The sequence below is a fragment of the Juglans microcarpa x Juglans regia genome, chromosome 3S (genome assembly GCF_004785595.1).
Source record: "Juglans microcarpa x Juglans regia isolate MS1-56 chromosome 3S, Jm3101_v1.0, whole genome shotgun sequence".
NCBI lineage: Eukaryota > Viridiplantae > Streptophyta > Magnoliopsida > Fagales > Juglandaceae > Juglans > Juglans microcarpa x Juglans regia.
This window is the reverse complement of record NC_054599.1, coordinates 6,957,134-6,975,381: the sequence shown is the minus strand read 5'-3', so window position 1 is coordinate 6,975,381 and position 18,248 is coordinate 6,957,134. Positions and strand designations below refer to the sequence as shown.

At 38.3% G+C, this 18,248-nt stretch overlaps 2 protein-coding genes across 2 annotated transcripts; one reads left to right on the top strand and one right to left on the bottom strand.

The window, feature by feature from the left end:
* Positions 1-120: 120 nt before the first annotated feature.
* LOC121257073 (pentatricopeptide repeat-containing protein At1g11710, mitochondrial-like) lies at positions 121-4,313 on the bottom strand. Its single transcript, XM_041157949.1, has 2 exons — positions 3,058-4,313; positions 121-477 (listed from the first exon to the last, which is right to left on the bottom strand). Exon 1 carries the CDS (start codon positions 4,071-4,073, stop codon positions 3,117-3,119), a length of 957 nt encoding a protein of 318 aa, XP_041013883.1. The 5' UTR covers positions 4,074-4,313; the 3' UTR covers positions 121-477; positions 3,058-3,116.
* Positions 4,314-17,042: 12,729 nt separating this feature from the next.
* On the top strand, positions 17,043-17,979 carry LOC121258650. Its single transcript, XM_041160195.1, has 3 exons — positions 17,043-17,590; positions 17,641-17,773; positions 17,848-17,979. Exons 1-3 carry the CDS (start codon positions 17,043-17,045, stop codon positions 17,977-17,979), a joined length of 813 nt encoding a protein of 270 aa, XP_041016129.1.
* Positions 17,980-18,248: the final 269 nt, after the last annotated feature.

The following is an 18,248-nucleotide window of genomic DNA, read 5'->3' as shown; positions in this document are numbered from 1 at the left end:
GCAAGCAGTCATTGTATGACTGCTTGCTTGAGGCAGGGACTTCAACAGGTAACTCTAGTAAAAATGGAACAATAAAATGGAAATAGATGAAAAGGAAACAGATGATAGAATCATATATTCATCACTACGCTTGAAGATGATAATGGGTATTCGAGGTACCCTGCCTCCAGATGAAAACCACAAGTTTCAACAGAAAATTCCAGAATGATCTTTCTCTCTGACCTTCCCTCCATTTATTCCCTCGAGGTGTAACCTGGAACAAATATGAAAACAACATGCGGAAAGTAATAACCGACAACAAGAATTTAACTATTAAAACGAAATAAATTGCAAAATGTTCAGGGCCTAAAACGCTGCGTCTCATTGACAGGCCTTCAAGTCAAACGGTGACAGACTCGCTTCACTCCTCCTTCTACCTTGCTAGACTAAACCCTCCCTCTCTCCTTTGTCTTCGATCACTTCCATGGAGGTTCATAACTGTAACATCCGATCCTATATTTTTAGGGATAAATTATGGATATTTTTTTTAGCTCAATAAATGAGTTAAAGCCCATAAGAGAGTTATCAAATAAATTATTATTATTTTTATTTAAACCTAAAGTTAAGACTCCATTATTATTATTGTTATTATTATTAATTTTTTTCTAAAACTCCAAACTCATTGGTGTTAGACTCCAAACACTGTTGACATTCTAGATAAAACTCCTAACTACCGAAATTCCTTTTATGAATTTCAGCCATGTACGTCTCTAACTTATTTATCCACTCACATGCACATGCACATGTACGTACGCCTCTCAACTCCAAACTCTACCCTCCTACGAACCACAATACCTCGCTTTCCCCTGCCTATAAAACTACCCCAAGACCCTTTATTAATAAACACAACACAAATCGGCAGAGAAGGAAAACTCACGCACACGGAACACCCTTTCACAAACCTCCTCCCCTCAAACCCTCAACACAGAAAATTACTTGGCCTCCTTCCATAAACCAGACCACCCACACAGCAACCACCAGGAAATGCCTCCACACCTCCCTGTCCAGGAACGCGTAGCACCCACGCACGGCCAAGCCAACCATGTCCGAAGAAATCTGCCAGCCCACCGCCCAACCAACACACGGACAGGCTCTGTTTTCACCACCGAAAGTAGGAGATTTTTCTCCCCACCGTGAGCCACAGCCCAGCCACCCCACAACACGAACTCCCTACACGTCTTCACCACACTGCACAGAGGGTGCCGCCCGTCACCTCAAGACAACCCAGACTGTCGCACACCTCCTTTTCTTCTCGCGGTAAGTTTCTGGTTTCCCCCACGCCGTGTTCTATTCTCTCTCACATCTTGTATCTCTATCTCTCTTCTCTCTCTCTCTCTCCCTCTCTCTCTCTCTCTCTCTCTCTCTCTCTCTCTCTCTTTCTCTCAGTGACCTTCCGTCGCCCTCAACACCATCTTCCACTCACCAAGCGCCGCCGCTCGTTGTCCCTCTCGGTATGCTTTCATAATAGGAATGTATTTCACATCTTTCGTAGAGAGCGGAATAAATTTTGAGAGGATATTATAGTTTTGCCCTTTTAGTTGTAAGCCATCCAAAGCATATTGAGTTCTGAACGTGTATTTTCAGTTGGTCTTGATTTTTAATGGTGGGCTTTGTTTACGTATCGAGCTTGCTGTTATTTGGATTTAGGTTAAGTGATTATTAAGTGGATATTAATGAATTTGGGAGGTGACAATATTTTTATGATAATTTTAGAATTTTAAGAAAATAGGTTATTTCAAGTTTAAGTATTGAAATACGAGTTCGATTGAAAATTTACAGAAATTACATGCTCATTGTATAGGCGACCGATTACGTGCCGAAAATAGTGGATTAGCATTGCAAGGTAAGTAACATAATCATACTCTTACATGTATATATGGTAAACTGCTTGTCTTTTATAAAAATATTATGTATGTATGCCCTTCATTGGAATGCCCTTTTTACGTACCTAAATCGTGATTTTATGTGAAGATTTATGCATTATAGTATTTTATGAAAGTCATAATTTTATGTGAAGGTTTATGAATATTGATGATCTTATGTGATAATTTATGCATTAAAATAATTATAGAAAGTCATGCATGATTTTATGTGTGGGTTATGCATAAAATTATTTATGAAAAGTCATGATTTTATGTGAGAGTTATGCATAAAATTATTTATGAAAAGTTATGAATTTATGTGAGGAAACATGTATAATGACATTTATGAAAAAATGCGATTTCATTTGAAATCTATGATATGATATGACAAATATGTATGTGATTTCTTTTGAAATCTATGAAATGACAAGTATGCAAGTATGATTATGATAAGATATGTAACGGCCTATGTTATGATATGAAGACGATACCTATGTTATGGGCATATTGCATTGCCAGGTCGTGCATGTTGGTATTGCATCCAGTATATCTTCCTTATGTATGGATTCCACAACCTGCGGCCACAGGCGAAATCATAATCTACTTAGATTCACTAACCCTAACTCACGGGGGTCAATAGTAGGTAACAGCCTATGATAAGTGAAAGATAAGTTCATGTTCATGTTCATGTTATTTACATATATATTTATGAGTATGCACTTTTTTCAAGAAACCTTATGTTTATTATGTGTACTGTATGATGTGTTGCTTATTGAATATTTGACTCATTTTTTGTATATTTTTATGTTTTTAAACCATCCCAGGTGATGACATTTATGAGGAATGGACTGCAAGACAGGACTTGACCCCGAGAGACGAGGCAGAGGCCTAGCCAAATTATGCTATGATTAGTTTTATTATTTAAGCTTTAAATAAATTATTTTGATAAGCACATGAAACTTCCATAATTTTTTAATAAGTATTTCCGCAGACTCTATTTTAGATTTTATGTATTTATTAAAATTCATTTTATTTATGGAAACTTTCGGATCTTGCGCGTTGTTAAAAAGAAAAATTTTTAAGTTCTAGTTTAATAGTAACACACTGGCTTCCCAAATTCTAAAATGTATTTTTGGGAAGCGGGGTGTTACAACAACACTCCCCCCCCTTAAAAAGAAACACTTGCCCACTTGGTTTATAGCTCTAGTGCAATTGTCATGTACCTCCAAGAGAAGAGTATAGGACTGAATAAGCATTATCCATTGTCAAGATACTGGCATAAAATGTCCAACCACTAGGGTAAAAAATAAGTATATTCTTTTCACCCATGTTAAATTGCCAACGACTTGTAGTTGGAACAGGATCAGTTGCTGTATGATTTGGTAAACCCTTAGATGATGGTGGAAAGGGATGTTGAACAACAAGATGTAAGGTATAACCATCTTCAACATGATAGGAAGAGAGGAGTTGATCATCCTTTAGAACCCTTCTGCGGCCTATTAGGCATTGCTGCTCTAACAACACATTAGTAATGGAAACAATCAACTCTTTTAAAGCAGGAATTGGCACTTGTTTATCAACTCTCAGAGTATATGTTTGAGAATCCAATGTTGTTATTTTTGTTTCTATTGTTAGTTCAGAACCTCCAACCTCATCAACCCTAGGAATTGCATCCGCACCATTACTTCCTATCTTCCTCAGAAGCTTCAAATAAAGAACCAAGTCACCCATCATGCAAGCTCCATCTATGATCAAGTGAAAAGTAACAACATTAGGCCAAATTCCATTCTTCAACATATAGTAAAATATTGAGACTGTTTTTGGTAATCTGCATTCCTTAGAAAGAGCATAAACAACCAAATTGAAAGTATTCACACTTTCACTATACCCATACGAAATCATTTCCCTGTACATCTCCCAACATCTATGGATCTCACTCAACTTCAATAGGTGACTCAAAAGGTTATTCCACACTTGAATCGTAAATGAATAACTCTTGCTCCTCAACTTCCTGATCACTTCATAAGCACCATCAGTGTCCCCAATCTGAGTACAAACCCTGATCAATGCATCAAACACTGCTGGACTTGAATCACATACTTTATAACTATTTGTCAACCCTTCCAAAGCCTTCAAGGGAGGCACGCCAGATACATACCTCAAATTCCCCATAATTTTTTTTCAAGTTCCTCTAACAAAGGGCCACAAGCCATGTTCTTCTATCAATTGATATTCCCAAAGCTTTAGTAAATTTACTCCATACCACCCCAAAACACCCTTAAGTGGCAAAATCTCAAACAATTGAGATGCAATATTTCCCCCTTCATCCAATTTATTTTCACTCTTTGAAAGAGACTCCTGCCACTCAACAACCACCAAACAAATACTTTCAAAATTAGCATATGAAAAGGCACAAATGAGCTTGTACCGATGTATGTGTTGAAAGTATACTCCACAGAGAATGCTTCTTCGTTGTATGTGTAGAAAGTATACGGTGTAAGGTGGCCAAAGTCCCTTACTGGTGATTAAAGGACGTATGGCGACTTTAAAAGGCAGCATAAATGGGTTGAGAAGCCTCGATAGGCTGATAAGAATATTCTGTAGGTTTTGTTGATACAAAAGACAAATCAAAGAGGTGAAGCGACTAAGTGGCAACTGGAAGGGGTGGCGCACGATGATCGGAGTACCATGTTGGCACCACTGAATGGGAAATTGCCGCCACCACCGTATAGATTCTCAGTATGGTGGCTTGATCCATCTCTGAGATGGGTCTTTTGGAAAACAATACTATGAAGTACAGTGTTTGGTGCTGAGAGAAGGTTGAGAACCTCCTCGCCGACTCCTCTGTAACGGTGGCAAAGGGCTTTAAAGCCCACTAACCACGGCAGTATTCTGGTAAAAAAAAAAAGGGCAGTAGTGAGTTTGATGTCGGCGACAGGAGAAGGCCGAGGACACAATGCCGCCCTCGACACCCGCAGCTATGGTAGCCCAGAGTTGGAAGAAATCTAATGCGACGGCTTCTTAAGGAAGAAGGAAGAGCCTAAGGTTTTTTCTTTCAAAATAGAAGGGTTGGGTTGTAAGGTCAGGCAGTGGGCTCTAGCCCAGTCCGAGATAAAGAAAAGAAAATTTAACGGGCTAGTATAAATGGGCCACTGTTGTGGCCCAGCCCAATAAAAGAAAAAAAGAAAAGAAAAAAATTTATTTTATTTTCTTTTATGTGCATATTATTATTGTTAAATACATGTATTAAATTTTATTTTTCTTTTATGTACATGGGATTATTGTTAAATACATGTATGAATTCTTTAATATTTATTTTGGCTCTTATTTAAATTATTATGTCATAAATAATTGTTTATTCAATATGGGGCAAACGATTTACACCAAAATTAAATAAAAGATTGGTTGCCCAAAAGTTCAATATTTTCTTAAAGTTTGGTAAAAAATCATTAGACTTCATTGTAAGGTAGATATGGTGGAGTGAACAATTTTGTGTATCAAGATCTACTCCCAAATGAAGATTTTGATGACACTGCTAGTTTATCAATTAAAGTAAAGCTGGAGTGAATAATTTGTGTTTTAAGGAATAGTACATCAATTATTATTGAGAATAGTGATAAGGTTAAAAAAAGTACAATATTTAAAGAATAGTACTCATTAGTAATTCTTGAGGTACTTTACATGTGGAGGAATTGCAATTAGATAGAAATGTGAAAATCATTTAATTGGATTGAAGTAGTGAGTACCAGGAAAAATATTATGAGTCAAGCCATAACCGTGACCTATTTTGTTAACTTCTTGAAAAGATGTGCAGTGAAATTATTAAAGATAATGGTATATGTCTTAAATTGTGTTCCTAGTAAGTAGTCTCAAAGATTTATTTTGAGTTGTGGAGTAATAGGATACTTGATTTAATGTATATACATATATGAATAGTCAATCTAAAGTAAGACTTTATAATCAAAATGAAAGAAAGTTGGATCATATAATAATTAATGGGTACATTATTGATTACTTAGAGAGATCCAAATGATTTAAATTGTATTGTCTTTATTCATACTTTGAATCGTGAGGAAATTGAAATGTCAAATTCCTTATGGTTGGCAAAGTCAACGGGAGTATAGAAACTAGAGATGTAATTGTTGTGAAGTGCATTCTTGTACTTCAAAAATGCTTATAATTCATTTTATAATTATCTTAATGATAACATGGAACAACAAGTAAATGATCATCTACCTCATTAGAGAAACACTGCTGAAGAATTGGCCATGGAGGCATCAAAACAAGTGGCCTCATGTGATCTTCTTGATTTCATTTTTGGTTAGGTTACATAGTAGATTTTCAAAATTTGAATGAGACATAGAAATAAATGAAGGTTCGCAATATTTTGACAAGTTATAGAACTAAATGATTTTATAAAAGATCAATGCATAAAAAAGTGATTGAAATCCATAAATCAATGTAAAGTCTATAATTTCATCTAAATTGTCTGAAATGTATAAAAATCAAATGTAAATGGGTGTTGGAGGCAAAACCCTGACTTTAAAGGTTGAACGATATAAAGTCAGATATATAATTAAAGATTTCATTCAGAAATGAGCACTGATTAGAAAGAGATTTCTAATAAACCCAAAAAAACTCATTAAGGATCACTATGACATTAGTAGCTCATTATGGTATAGAGTTACATCAAATAGGTGTGATAATAATTATAGAGTGAAAGTTTGAAGCCTAAAAGAAACGAATAAAATGATTACTTAGAAAATGTAATAGATTTTTAAAAAATTGGTATCTGAAATTTGATAATACCAATACTATTTTTGGATTTAAGAAAAATATTTATTATTAATATATATACTCTAAGATCAGTGGGAGTATATTTATATTTATGGTTAAGCTTGCATATGACTTTTTGGCTAGTATGAACAATGGTTAGTAGTATGACATTAAGTTATGTCATTAAATAATTTTAAAAATGAAGTTTATGAAAAAGACATCACTCGTAATTGTGATTGAATTTTAATACCGAGATGATGACTATTAGAATTGTCTCAGCATAGTTGCATAGAGTTTTTGAAGATTTACATGAAGAATTATTGTTCAATAGATGCTTTAAAAATAAAATGTGACATGCTCAGTATTTTACAGTGTCCTCGAATTGATTAGGCTGTTAAGAAAATTATGTATATAGTTGTTATAATAAAATTGATGATCGCACAAACTTATATAAGGCTGAATATCAATTTTTTAGTTGGCATTCTTAGTTGTTGCCAAAATAACTCAAAGATGTTTGACTCAAAATCTGTGAAAAGAGTGCACGGTTATTTGCAGGAAATTAAAGTATATATTGTTGCCTTAAGAAGAACATATACTCTTAAGGTAACTGGATATTCAGACCCTATTTTGTGGGATTATTCTAATGATGGAAAATACAGTTATGGTTATGTATTTTACTATCAGTAAAGTTATTTTATAGAAAAGTATGAGGCAAATCTCTTACTACTTCGTGTGAAACAGGGATTGAGCTTGTGGTATGCTTTGATGCCACAATTTATTGTATCTAATTGAGAAAATTTATTTTAAGACTTAGAATTGTCGACTTCTAGCCAAGCCGCTAAAAAGTATTGCAAGAATTCCTTAGAATATTTTTTTCTCTGAATGATAAATATTTAATGAAGTTTTAAATACCTAAGTGTTAAAGAGAAAGTACAGAAACAAATATATCCATTACAATAGTGTGTTAACGATTATACTTCAAATGACATATTGAAAAGATGTGTCATATACTTATTCCCATGGTGTAAACATGTTAAAGAGATCATTGATATGCTGAGTATCATTGAAAGTTACTAGTGTTGTAGTACATAGAAGAAAATTTGTTTGTCATATAACAGAAGACCGTCATGACTCGCAGTGGTAGCTAGTTTGATATTGATATTACAGAACTCATGTAATGTATTTTGATCTATGAAAGTTTTTTGGAAATGAATTTTTGCTGCATAGTTAATTTCTTATAATAAGCCAATGAACGGAAAATATTATTTTATAGGCCTATGGGCCAAGTGGGAGAATGTAAGAGTTTTATTTAAACTCTATGTCCCACACACTCATATCCTAGTAGATTTAAAATACCTCAATACCTATCACTTAATTGATGAGTCACAATGGGATAAGATTAACTCCAATGAGATATTATCCAATCTTCTCTTGTAAGCTTCTCCAACCCCCTGTGAAGAACTCCATCGCCCAGACCAGTACACCCTCATCTCCCTCCCTCCCTCCCCCCCCCCCCCCCCCCCCCCCCCCCCCCCCCCCCCCCCCCCCCCCCCCCCCCCCCCCCCCCCCCCCCCCCCCCCCCCCCCCCACCCCCAACATTCTATCTGACCCCACCGACCAGTCAACCTCCCTTGTCCCAAAAATCTTTCCTTTTTCTCCTACTTTCCCATCTTACCCTACCAACCAATCAACCTCATTTTTCCCCTTCCACTCTCAAACAATGGACCCCTCCTAAGACCTCGACAGCATAATATCACTCATGGAAGCTCTCTTGGGAGAAATTGAAGCTGGACCCTGCTACGAACACCGCCATTCACACTTCGAAGCATACTCTGGTGGGCCGTCTCGTCTCCTCCCTTCCACTCAACAGGTACACCTTTCACTCCACCATAAAAGCCGTTTGGAATTTTGTTAAGGGTCTAACCATAGAAGATATAGAGAATAACATATTTCTCTTCACTTTTCCCTTGTCCTCCGACAAAGACTGAGTCATCTCCCAAAGTCATTGGAATGTTCGAGGTTTTCATATGGTTCTGCAACAATGGAACCCTGCCTTAAGTCTCCTTAAAATCGACCTAGACCATACGACCTTCTTGCTCCAAATCCATGGCCTCTCTATTGAGTTAATTACTTCAGATACTACAGAACAAATAGGGAGAACTCTAGGTTCCATTATTGAAATAGACTACACCTCCTGTGTTTATTATTCCTCATGTCTTGGAGCCCCTCCCTAAAAATGCCTTCGCATCAAACTTAGAGTCAAAATATCGGCCCCATTGCAAGATGGTTTTCTTCTTCCTCATCCAAATCAGAGTCCTGCAAAAATTTCTTTCAAATATGAGAGACTCTCAAACTTCTACTACTCATGCAGAAGACTAGGTCACACTCACCATCAGTGCCCTCTATCCTTAAACCAATCTGATCCTCAACCATTTGGACCTTGGATGAGGGCAGACTCCCCCACCCCAACTAGAGCTGATAACCCAAACCAAAAACTTCCTCAAAGTCCAGAGTCCCATCCTTATCCCCATGGCTCCCCATCCCGAGCCCTAACTCATTGGGGCTTAGAACTAGATGATCCAATCCCCATCCATTCCTCCTCTAATCTTAAAAAAGGAAAAGAAAAAATGGAGTATTACCCCCTCTAGCCAGCTTGAGACCAACCCCCACCATGAAAACCACCAAAAAATCATTGTAGAAACCACCCTCAATCTTCCATGCATACAAGACAATTTTTCAAAATCCCTCTCTGCTCCCTTTGATCTCATGACGTCATAGCCCCCAAATGAAACATCAGCACTAAATTCAAGTCGGCCTACCCCCTTCTTTTCCTTCTCCAGCTCATCTTGGCCCACACATAGGAACATTCTATCCCTTTCTAGCCCACAACACCAAAATTCCACCCACCAACCAGACCACCAAATCCAACAAAACCAGCAGATCCCAACACTGACCCAATCCTTTGCACAGAATCAGTTTTCTAATCCAGTAGACCATCCAACAAACCCACCCTTATTCCACATGAACCAACACACACTTGGCCCTTCTTTATTCGAAACCATCATCTCCCAATTTGACCACTTGCTAAGCCAACAAATCTAACTCACCCAAGCCACAAAATGTCCATTCTAGTGAGCCCATCAGGCAAACCAATCCTCTTCCTCATCCCCATGGCATTTGACTTAACCCACTTAAATAACCCTTCATGGCCACAAACCCTCCTGTCACAGTAGATCTCCTTTATAACTCAGCCTAATCCATCCACCACATTCCAATCAAAAACCCAATCTCCCTTAGGCACAGATACTTCTCCTAAAAACTACCCCCCCCCCCCCCCCCCGATTTACAACTTTCCATTGCAAATCAACCCTTCATTCAACAAAAAAGGAAGCTCACCATTACCAGAGAGGAACTAATTCATTGCAACTCTTTATCTGAGCTTATCAGCACTAACCTAGTAAGAGAAGAGTCCCAGCAAATCCTCCTTCTCCCCAACTCTGGCATAAATGTTCCCTCAGAAGAGAACCTCACTTTGGCTACTTACATATTCACTCAAAAGGGGAAATCTAGCATGAAGCAGTGCACTAACCCAAAAAAGCCCAGATACAATCCTTACCAAAAGCATTATAAGTCCTCTGCAGAAAGCAATTCCCCAAATCCAACATCCAATTCTTCTCCATCACACCAAAGGTCAAAGTGGTAGGCCCGAAACTGCCACCCCTATTGCAAAGAAGCTCATCTCTTGGAATTGTAGGGGCATTGCCCGACCCCGTGCCATGAGAAGTCTTAGCACAACCATCAAGACTCATCAACCTGATGGAGTCTGCCTTGCTGAGACACTTTTGCAATTTGTTAATACTGCCGATGTTGTAAATAGGCTAGGATTTCCCTTTTATGTACATATGCCCCCACTAGGTAGATGGGGATGCCTTTTGTTTATGTGGAAACAAAAACTTGAGGTAAAAATTGTAAATATCTCTAGTAATATTATTGCTCTTTTGGTGTATTCTGCTCATGTTCACAATCCTTGGCTACTAACTCTTGTTTACTATCCCACACAAAACAAGGATAAACATACCTTCCGGGACCACCTAAATTCCATTATTAATGTTTTTACTGGACCTTGGTTGGGTATTGAAGATTTTAACTCCATTACTAAACAATTAGGAAAAAAAGGTGGCCTTCCCTTTGTATGTTCCTCCAATCCTTTGAGTTTAACCTCTCTTATCAACCACAATGGTTTCATATACCTAGGATCTTCTGGCCTTCCTTTCATGTGGTCCAACAAAAGACATGGTTTGGATAATCTCAGAGAAAGACTTGATAGAGGCATTGTTAATACATAATGGAGAATTCTTTTCCCATATGCTCACCTCTTAAACCTCCCCATGGACTCGTCCGACCACAACCCTATCATTCTCTCCACCAAAGGTAAAATCAACCAAAAACAACCTTTCCAATTTTAGGAGTTTTGGGCTAGGGACTCATCCAATTTTGAAGTAGTCAATAAGGCTCGGAACCATTACTTTCTTGGCACCCCTGCTTATAAACTCTAAAGAAAGTTAAAGGCCACAAAAATAGCACTGAAAATCTGGAATAGACAAACTTTTGGGAATATCCAAGCTAGTATTTCCTCCATTAAAGAAGCCCTTTCAGAAATCCAATCATCCCCAATTGGTTTTTTGACAGATACCTAGAGGAATCCCTTCAACAAAACCTTAATGAACTTTTGAGGAGAGAAGAGCAGCTATGGAAACAGAAATCTCATCTGATTTGGCTCACCACAACAGACCTAAACACAAAATTTTTCCACCTATCCACCATCATCAAGAGAAGAAGCAACTCTATTGATAATATCAAAACTAGCCCAGGAATGTGGACATCCGATCCAAACATTATCCAAAACTCCTTCATTGATTATTTCAAAAATATCTTCAATGCATCCAATCCTAATTTACCTGAAAATCTTGACATGCTCTTCCTTGAAAAAATCACTCAAGCCCAAAGTGAGTTCCACAACTCAATTCCAGATGACACGAAGATTAATAAGGCTATGAAAGACACCCCCTCGACAAAGGCCCTTGACCCTAATGGTTTCACAAGACTCTTTTACAAGCACTATTGGGAGGTGGTCCAACTTGATATGCTGAAAGCTATCAGAAATTTCTTTCAATATGGTCATATCCTCAAGGAAATGAACCACACTCATATAGCCTTAATTCCAAAAGTCAAATCACCAAATTTTGTCCAGCAATATAGACCAATCAGCCTTGCCAATGTGTGCTATAAAATCATCTCATAAATCTTCGCCAATCATCTAAGGCTCATTTTACCCTCTATTATATCCCACTTTAAAACATCTTTTGTTCCTGTGCGTATTATCCAAGAAAACACCATTATAGCCCAAGAAATTTTCTCCATCATTAAAAACAAGAAAGGAAAGTCTGGACTCATGGCCATCAAAATTGATATTGAGAAAACTTTTGATTCTATGGAATGGCCCTTCATATTTCTGGTCTTAAAAAGTCTTAGTTATCAAGCCAACTACAGGCCTCAGAAAGGTGACCCCTTTCCCCTTTTCTCTTCATCTTGGGTAGTGAAGTTTTATCTAGGCTTCTCATTAAGGACACCACTTCCAATCTTCTTGAGGGAATTAAAATAGGAAAAGAAAGTCCTATCATTTCTCACTTGCTTTTTTCTGACGATCTCATTATCTTCAATAAAGCCTCCATTCAATCAGCTCAAGCCATCCTTCAAAGTCTCACAACCTATTCAAATAGGTCTGGTCATAAAACCCATAATAGAAAGTCAATCATGCAGTTCAATGCAAACACATGCTCTTACAAAATATCATCCATCAATTCCCTTCTCCCTTTTAGACTTTCCACTAAGCCTATCAAGCATCTAGAATTACCTATGATCATTGGTAGATCAAAAACATCATTGTGCATTGATATCCTTGAAAAAATTAAGGCTAGACTCAGTGGTTGGAGTTCTAAACTTCTTTCCCAAGCAAGGCACACCACTCTTATTAAATCTGTTTTGGCTTCCATGCCATCCTGTCTCATGTCTTCTCTTACCATCCCCAAATCTGTTTGTAAATAAATTGACTCCTAAACACAAAACTTTTGGTTTTAACTCAAACAAGCAGGCCAACTTCACTCCAAAAGCTTGGCAAGCTATTTGCCAACCTAAATACAAAGGGGGTTTAGGTATTAGAACAACCAATGATTACAATTTGGCACAAATCTCAAAGATTGAGTGGAATCTAGTAAAAATCCAAATATGTGCAATCAATTCATTTCTTCTAGATACCTGAAAAACTCATCTTTCCTGGAAATCACCCCAAAGGCCCAGACTCCTGGTTTTGGGAATGTGTTTTAAAAACTAAACCCCTCATAACAGCAAATCTTTGTTACCAAATTGTAAATAGGGCAAACACAAAAGTCTGGTATGATCCTTGGATTCCCACAACCCATTCTTTCAAGCCTTCTCCAAAAGATCAAACCATCCCCTTAGATCTAGACTTAATAGTCTCAGCTCTGATGTTAGAACAACCAAGGAGATGGAATGATATCCTTCTTGACACTCTTTTCTCCTCTGAGTCAGTCTATGAAATTCAAAAAATGCACCTTCCTCAAACAATCAATCCACAAGCCTCTGATAAAGCAATCTGGATCAGTCATCATTTAGGATCATTTTTTGTCAAATCCTCATACGATTTCATATTATCATAGCATACCTCTCAACCCTCCAGTCCATTCACAAAAACTGACCGGAAACAACTGCGGAGAATTAGGATCCAAGACAGATTAAAGTTATTTCTTTATAAGGTCTACACTAATATTCTCCCTACCAGGACCAAACTTCAATCCCCTTTATCACTTTCAGATTCTGATATTATTTGCCCAATATGCCAATCTGAATCTGAAACCCTTGACCATCTCTTTCTAATATGTGCTCATACTCAAATCCTTTAGAGACTCTCCCCATGGCCCCTCAACATTTCTCAATTAGCAGCACAACCTCTCTTTAAATGGTTGAAAATCATCTTGAATCCCTCAAGGCTGTAGATTTCAAACCCAGAATTGACCCACAGTTTCTAACTTTTTGCCATTATTGTTATGGACTCTATTTGGTTTCTATGAAATCAAATAATTCATAAGCAGCACTGCCAACCCCCTCCCCCCCCCCATCTTCTCAAAAACAGTGGTCAAGATCTACAATGAACACCTTCTCATGTGAAGTTCAAAGAAACAAAATCAATCCCCCCCTAAGAGTGGTCTCCTTCCCCTCAAGGACATTTCTCCCTCTCCTATGATGTAGCAGTTAGAAAGGAGGATTCCATAGTAGCTGCAATATGCAGATCACATGAGGGTGCACTCATTTTCACAGCCACCAGACACGTTGCATCTACCAATCCAACTTTTGGAGAAGCAATGGAAGCCAATTTAGCAATTGAAAAAGCTGCCATCAGACAAATTCCAAAAATCATCATTGAAGACGAAAGTCAAGTGATAACAGATGCTTTGATAAGCCCCTCATCCTCTCCGGATTGGTCCATTCTCAATGTACTCACAGATATCAACTCCTTGTTGGAGTCCTTCCAGGAATGGTCCACTCAAAAAATTCATCGACATCAAAATCGATAGGTGCTTAATTTGGTGCAATGGGCTGCTAAAAACAAAATGTTTGGATGCATACCCCTTATTAAGTTACCTGAATGTGTTCTGGACTTTCATAATAGTAAAGATCCCCCCCCCTGTTTGTAATGTTCTTCCTTTTCAAGAGTGTACTAGACTTCATATTTTCTTCTATATTATGTTCAAGCTTGATTAGGAAAAAAATACTACTCAAATGAGATAAAATTAACTCTATATCTAATCATAGTGAGACACAAAGTCTCTAAATTTCTTGGCTAAAAGTCTATAAATAGTACTGAGGGATTAAGAGTTCTCACCTACAATATCATTGTGCCTTTAGACATTAGGAGACACTCGGAGGTAAACTTATTAGAGTGATCATTCTTTCATAGTCAGGTTAGATTCTTTATCAAACTGTAATAAAGTGATGTACATTTTCTAACTGTTATTATTTTATTATCGTGGATCGTAGAAAATTGAAAATCCAATTATTAATATTCATGTTAAAATATTTAACACAAGAGTATTAATCAATCCCATGCATATTTATATTAAAAACCAGAAAGTCCATAAGTAATCATGTTACGACTATGTGAAGAAAAAAGATCGACCCAAATTAAGGAAAAAACCAATCTTTATATAGATCGAGCACATTGAGATTTCCTTACTTTTCAAAGATAAAAAGATCAGGTTTGTAAAGCAAAAAGAAAGTTCCACAGAAACCCATTTATTCATATTCAATTGAAATGAAAGAGATCAAAGTAAATTAGACTGCCCCATATGTGGCTTTCGTCATACACGTGACTTTTTTCTCCTCTGCTAGGGTTTTCTAATTCTGTGATGTGCGTCGCAATGACCGTCACCAGGGAGCCAGTGTCGTGGGCCCCACTAGCTCCCTAGAGCCGGCTACTCGTCTACAATCTTTTGTAGACATGGTTGCACAAACCCCTCAACCGCTCCTGGAGGTTGATGTTGTGCTGAGACTTGCAAAACTGATTGATGGTGAAGTGTGTGCAATTTTTTCCAAGGAAGAAATCGATCGTTCGGCAACCCCTTTCAAATTCTTGATGGTCCTAAAATTCCTAACGTAGCACCCAACTCTTGACGCCATTCGTTCCTTTATACGTAGTCAGTGGGGGCTGACATCGCAGGCCACAGAATTTTTTTATTCGCCTATCCAATGAAGTAGATTTTCTGAAAGCCCTCTCCAAGGAAGTCACAAACATTGATAGAGTTCCTTACCATGGTTTGCACTGGCACCCAGCATTTAATGAAGATAAGGAGCCATCCCGAGTGCCAGTGTGGGTGGTTTTACCGGGCTTACCCCCAAATTTCTACCACAAATCCCTTTTGAAGAGTATCATAGCCCCTATAGGAAAATTCTTGTGCAGGGACAACTCAACAAAATTTGCTACCCGGACGGATGGAGCTTGGGTGTGTGTTGAAATGGATACGGCTTCAAAACCTATTAAGGGGATCTACACTGTAAACCCCATAAATCGACGAGTTTATATATTGAGATTGTTTACAAAACTTTACCAGCTTACTGTGGTAGATGTAATATACAAGGCAACAATGCAAAAACATGTAAATGAATGGATGATGGAAAGAATGAGATGCCTAAAAAAAGGAAGAAGGAGAGAAGTCGACGAAAATATGGGTTCTGAAGACACGTGAAGTAGATGGGCAGCTAGCTATTGAATTTCTGGGACCATGCAAGAACTCCAAAGAAATGGATGTGAATCAAAATATGGAGGCACAACCACACAAGGCTTGGGACTCAGAGGAGGGAGAGGTAGATATCAATGAAGAAGGGAAAGTAGAGATACTGGACAAGGTGGGTACAGAGGAGGGGGAGGGAGTTTTTCGGGTTCATGGAACAGAGGAGGTCCTAGAGGAAGTGGAGAGTAACGTCGGTGTGGAATAGGTCTTTGGTAAGGAGGTTGGTGGGGAAAAATCTGTAGAAGATGAACTGGCTAATGGCATGAACATTGTTGTGCCAAATACTTTTGAGGAGGTGGAGGATGTGGCAGAGAGTGATTCGGAATGTGGGAAGGGGATACATTTTGGGAAGGAGGTCTTGGAAGTGCAAATGCAGGGTGGTTTCTCATCTGACACCGAATGTGAGGCTGCGGAACATCTAGGAAAGTTGAAGGATTGCCCATCAGATAGTGACATTCAAAGTTTGAAGGAGAAAGTCAAGTGTTATATCAATAATAAGTTCTAACAGGGTTCCTAGCAAGCCCTCTCGTTTGAATTTATGATGTGTAATTTTCTCTTTTGGAACATATGTGGGCTGGGAACGTCCAAAAGAAGATTAAAAAAGCTAGTGAAAAATAAGAAGCCAACCTTTATCATGTTGGCTGAGTCATTTGCCAGTGAGTCCAAAATGCATGTACTAAAAAATATGCTGCAGTTTGAAGATGGTTTTTCTAATCAGAGTAACGGGGGGAAAATATGGCTACTTTGGGGGGGGGGGTGATTTACAGGTCTAGGTCTGAATCCTAGCACTTAACATGTCACAATTTCCTTGCTATATGAGAATAAGAGGGTGTTTGTTTCAGTAGTATATGCGAAATGCAATTATCTGGAACGCCGGGAGTTGTGGGGGTTCTTGCAGTAGGATATTTCGAGTGATGCTCTTTGGTTAGGCCTAGGTGATTTTAACATCATCTGAAGTGATGACGAGCGATGAGGACGAAGTCCTCGTTTGAGACTTGCGATGGAGGAGTTCAATGATTTTATTGAACATTATGGCCTGCGAGATATGAAGTCGTATGGTAGCAATTTTTCTTGGTGTAATGGCCAGGTTGGCTTGGCTAAAAGCTGGTCAAAATTAGACAGATGTTTGATGAACTCGATAGCAGTTGAGAATTTACCAAATGCTATTTTAAACTATTTGCCAAGGACATCTTCAAATCATACGCCCATGGTCATTGAGCTAAAACCGAATGAATCTCGGTATGGTCCATCTTCATTTACATTCCAACAAATGTGGATGTCCCATGATGGATTCAGAGATATGGTTAAAGAGGTTTGGCAGGAACAACATACAGAAGCTGGTCTATTGTGTTTAACTAGAAAACAAAAAAGGTTGAAAGTGGCTCTCAAAGAATGGAATACACGGGTATTTAGAAGAACAGAACACCAGATCAAAAGCCTGGAGCTGACCATAGAAAGATTGGAACACCAACTTCAGCAACAATTTTTTGAGGAGGTAAAGGCAAAGTTGCTGGTTGCGAGAGAGGAGTTGGCAGTGTGGGTTCAGTGGTAAGAGACTAGAGTATCACAACAGGCGAAAATAAATTGGATGGAAAAAGGGGAAGCTTGAGGCCAGTTCTTCAAGTGCTTTGCTTCGAGGTTAAAACCAGTGATACAGGAAATGAGGGTGAGAGATGGACGTACTTTGAAAACACTGGAAGAATCCACTTGGGAGCAATGGAATATTTCCAGGTTTTCCTTAGCCCCAGACCAAGGCGCTACCTTTTGGATTTGTCTTTTTGGTGAATATTGATGTTTTGCCATAGGAAAATCAGCTGCTAATGCAGCTTCCTTCAATCCAAGAGATAAAAGAGGCTATGTTTTCGATCCAGATCGATAGTAGTCCGGGCCCTGATGGATTGGATTGGGTTTTTACCAGTCGTGCTGGGATATTGTAGAGCTGGATGTAGTCACTACAGTTTGGGATTTTTCTGGGGATCCCCTTTACCAAGGTTTTATTCAGCATCTTACATAGTATTAATCTCGAAAGTCCCAATCTTCCCGGCTTTAAGAAGTTTAGACTGATCAGTTTGTGTTCTGTGGTGTATAAGGTTTGCTCAAAAATTCTGGTGAAAAGAATGTCCCTAATACTGAATAGAGTTGTGGCTCCAGAACAGGGTGCTTTCCTTCTAGGGAGGAGTATTTTTTAGAACATCACTTTGGCCCA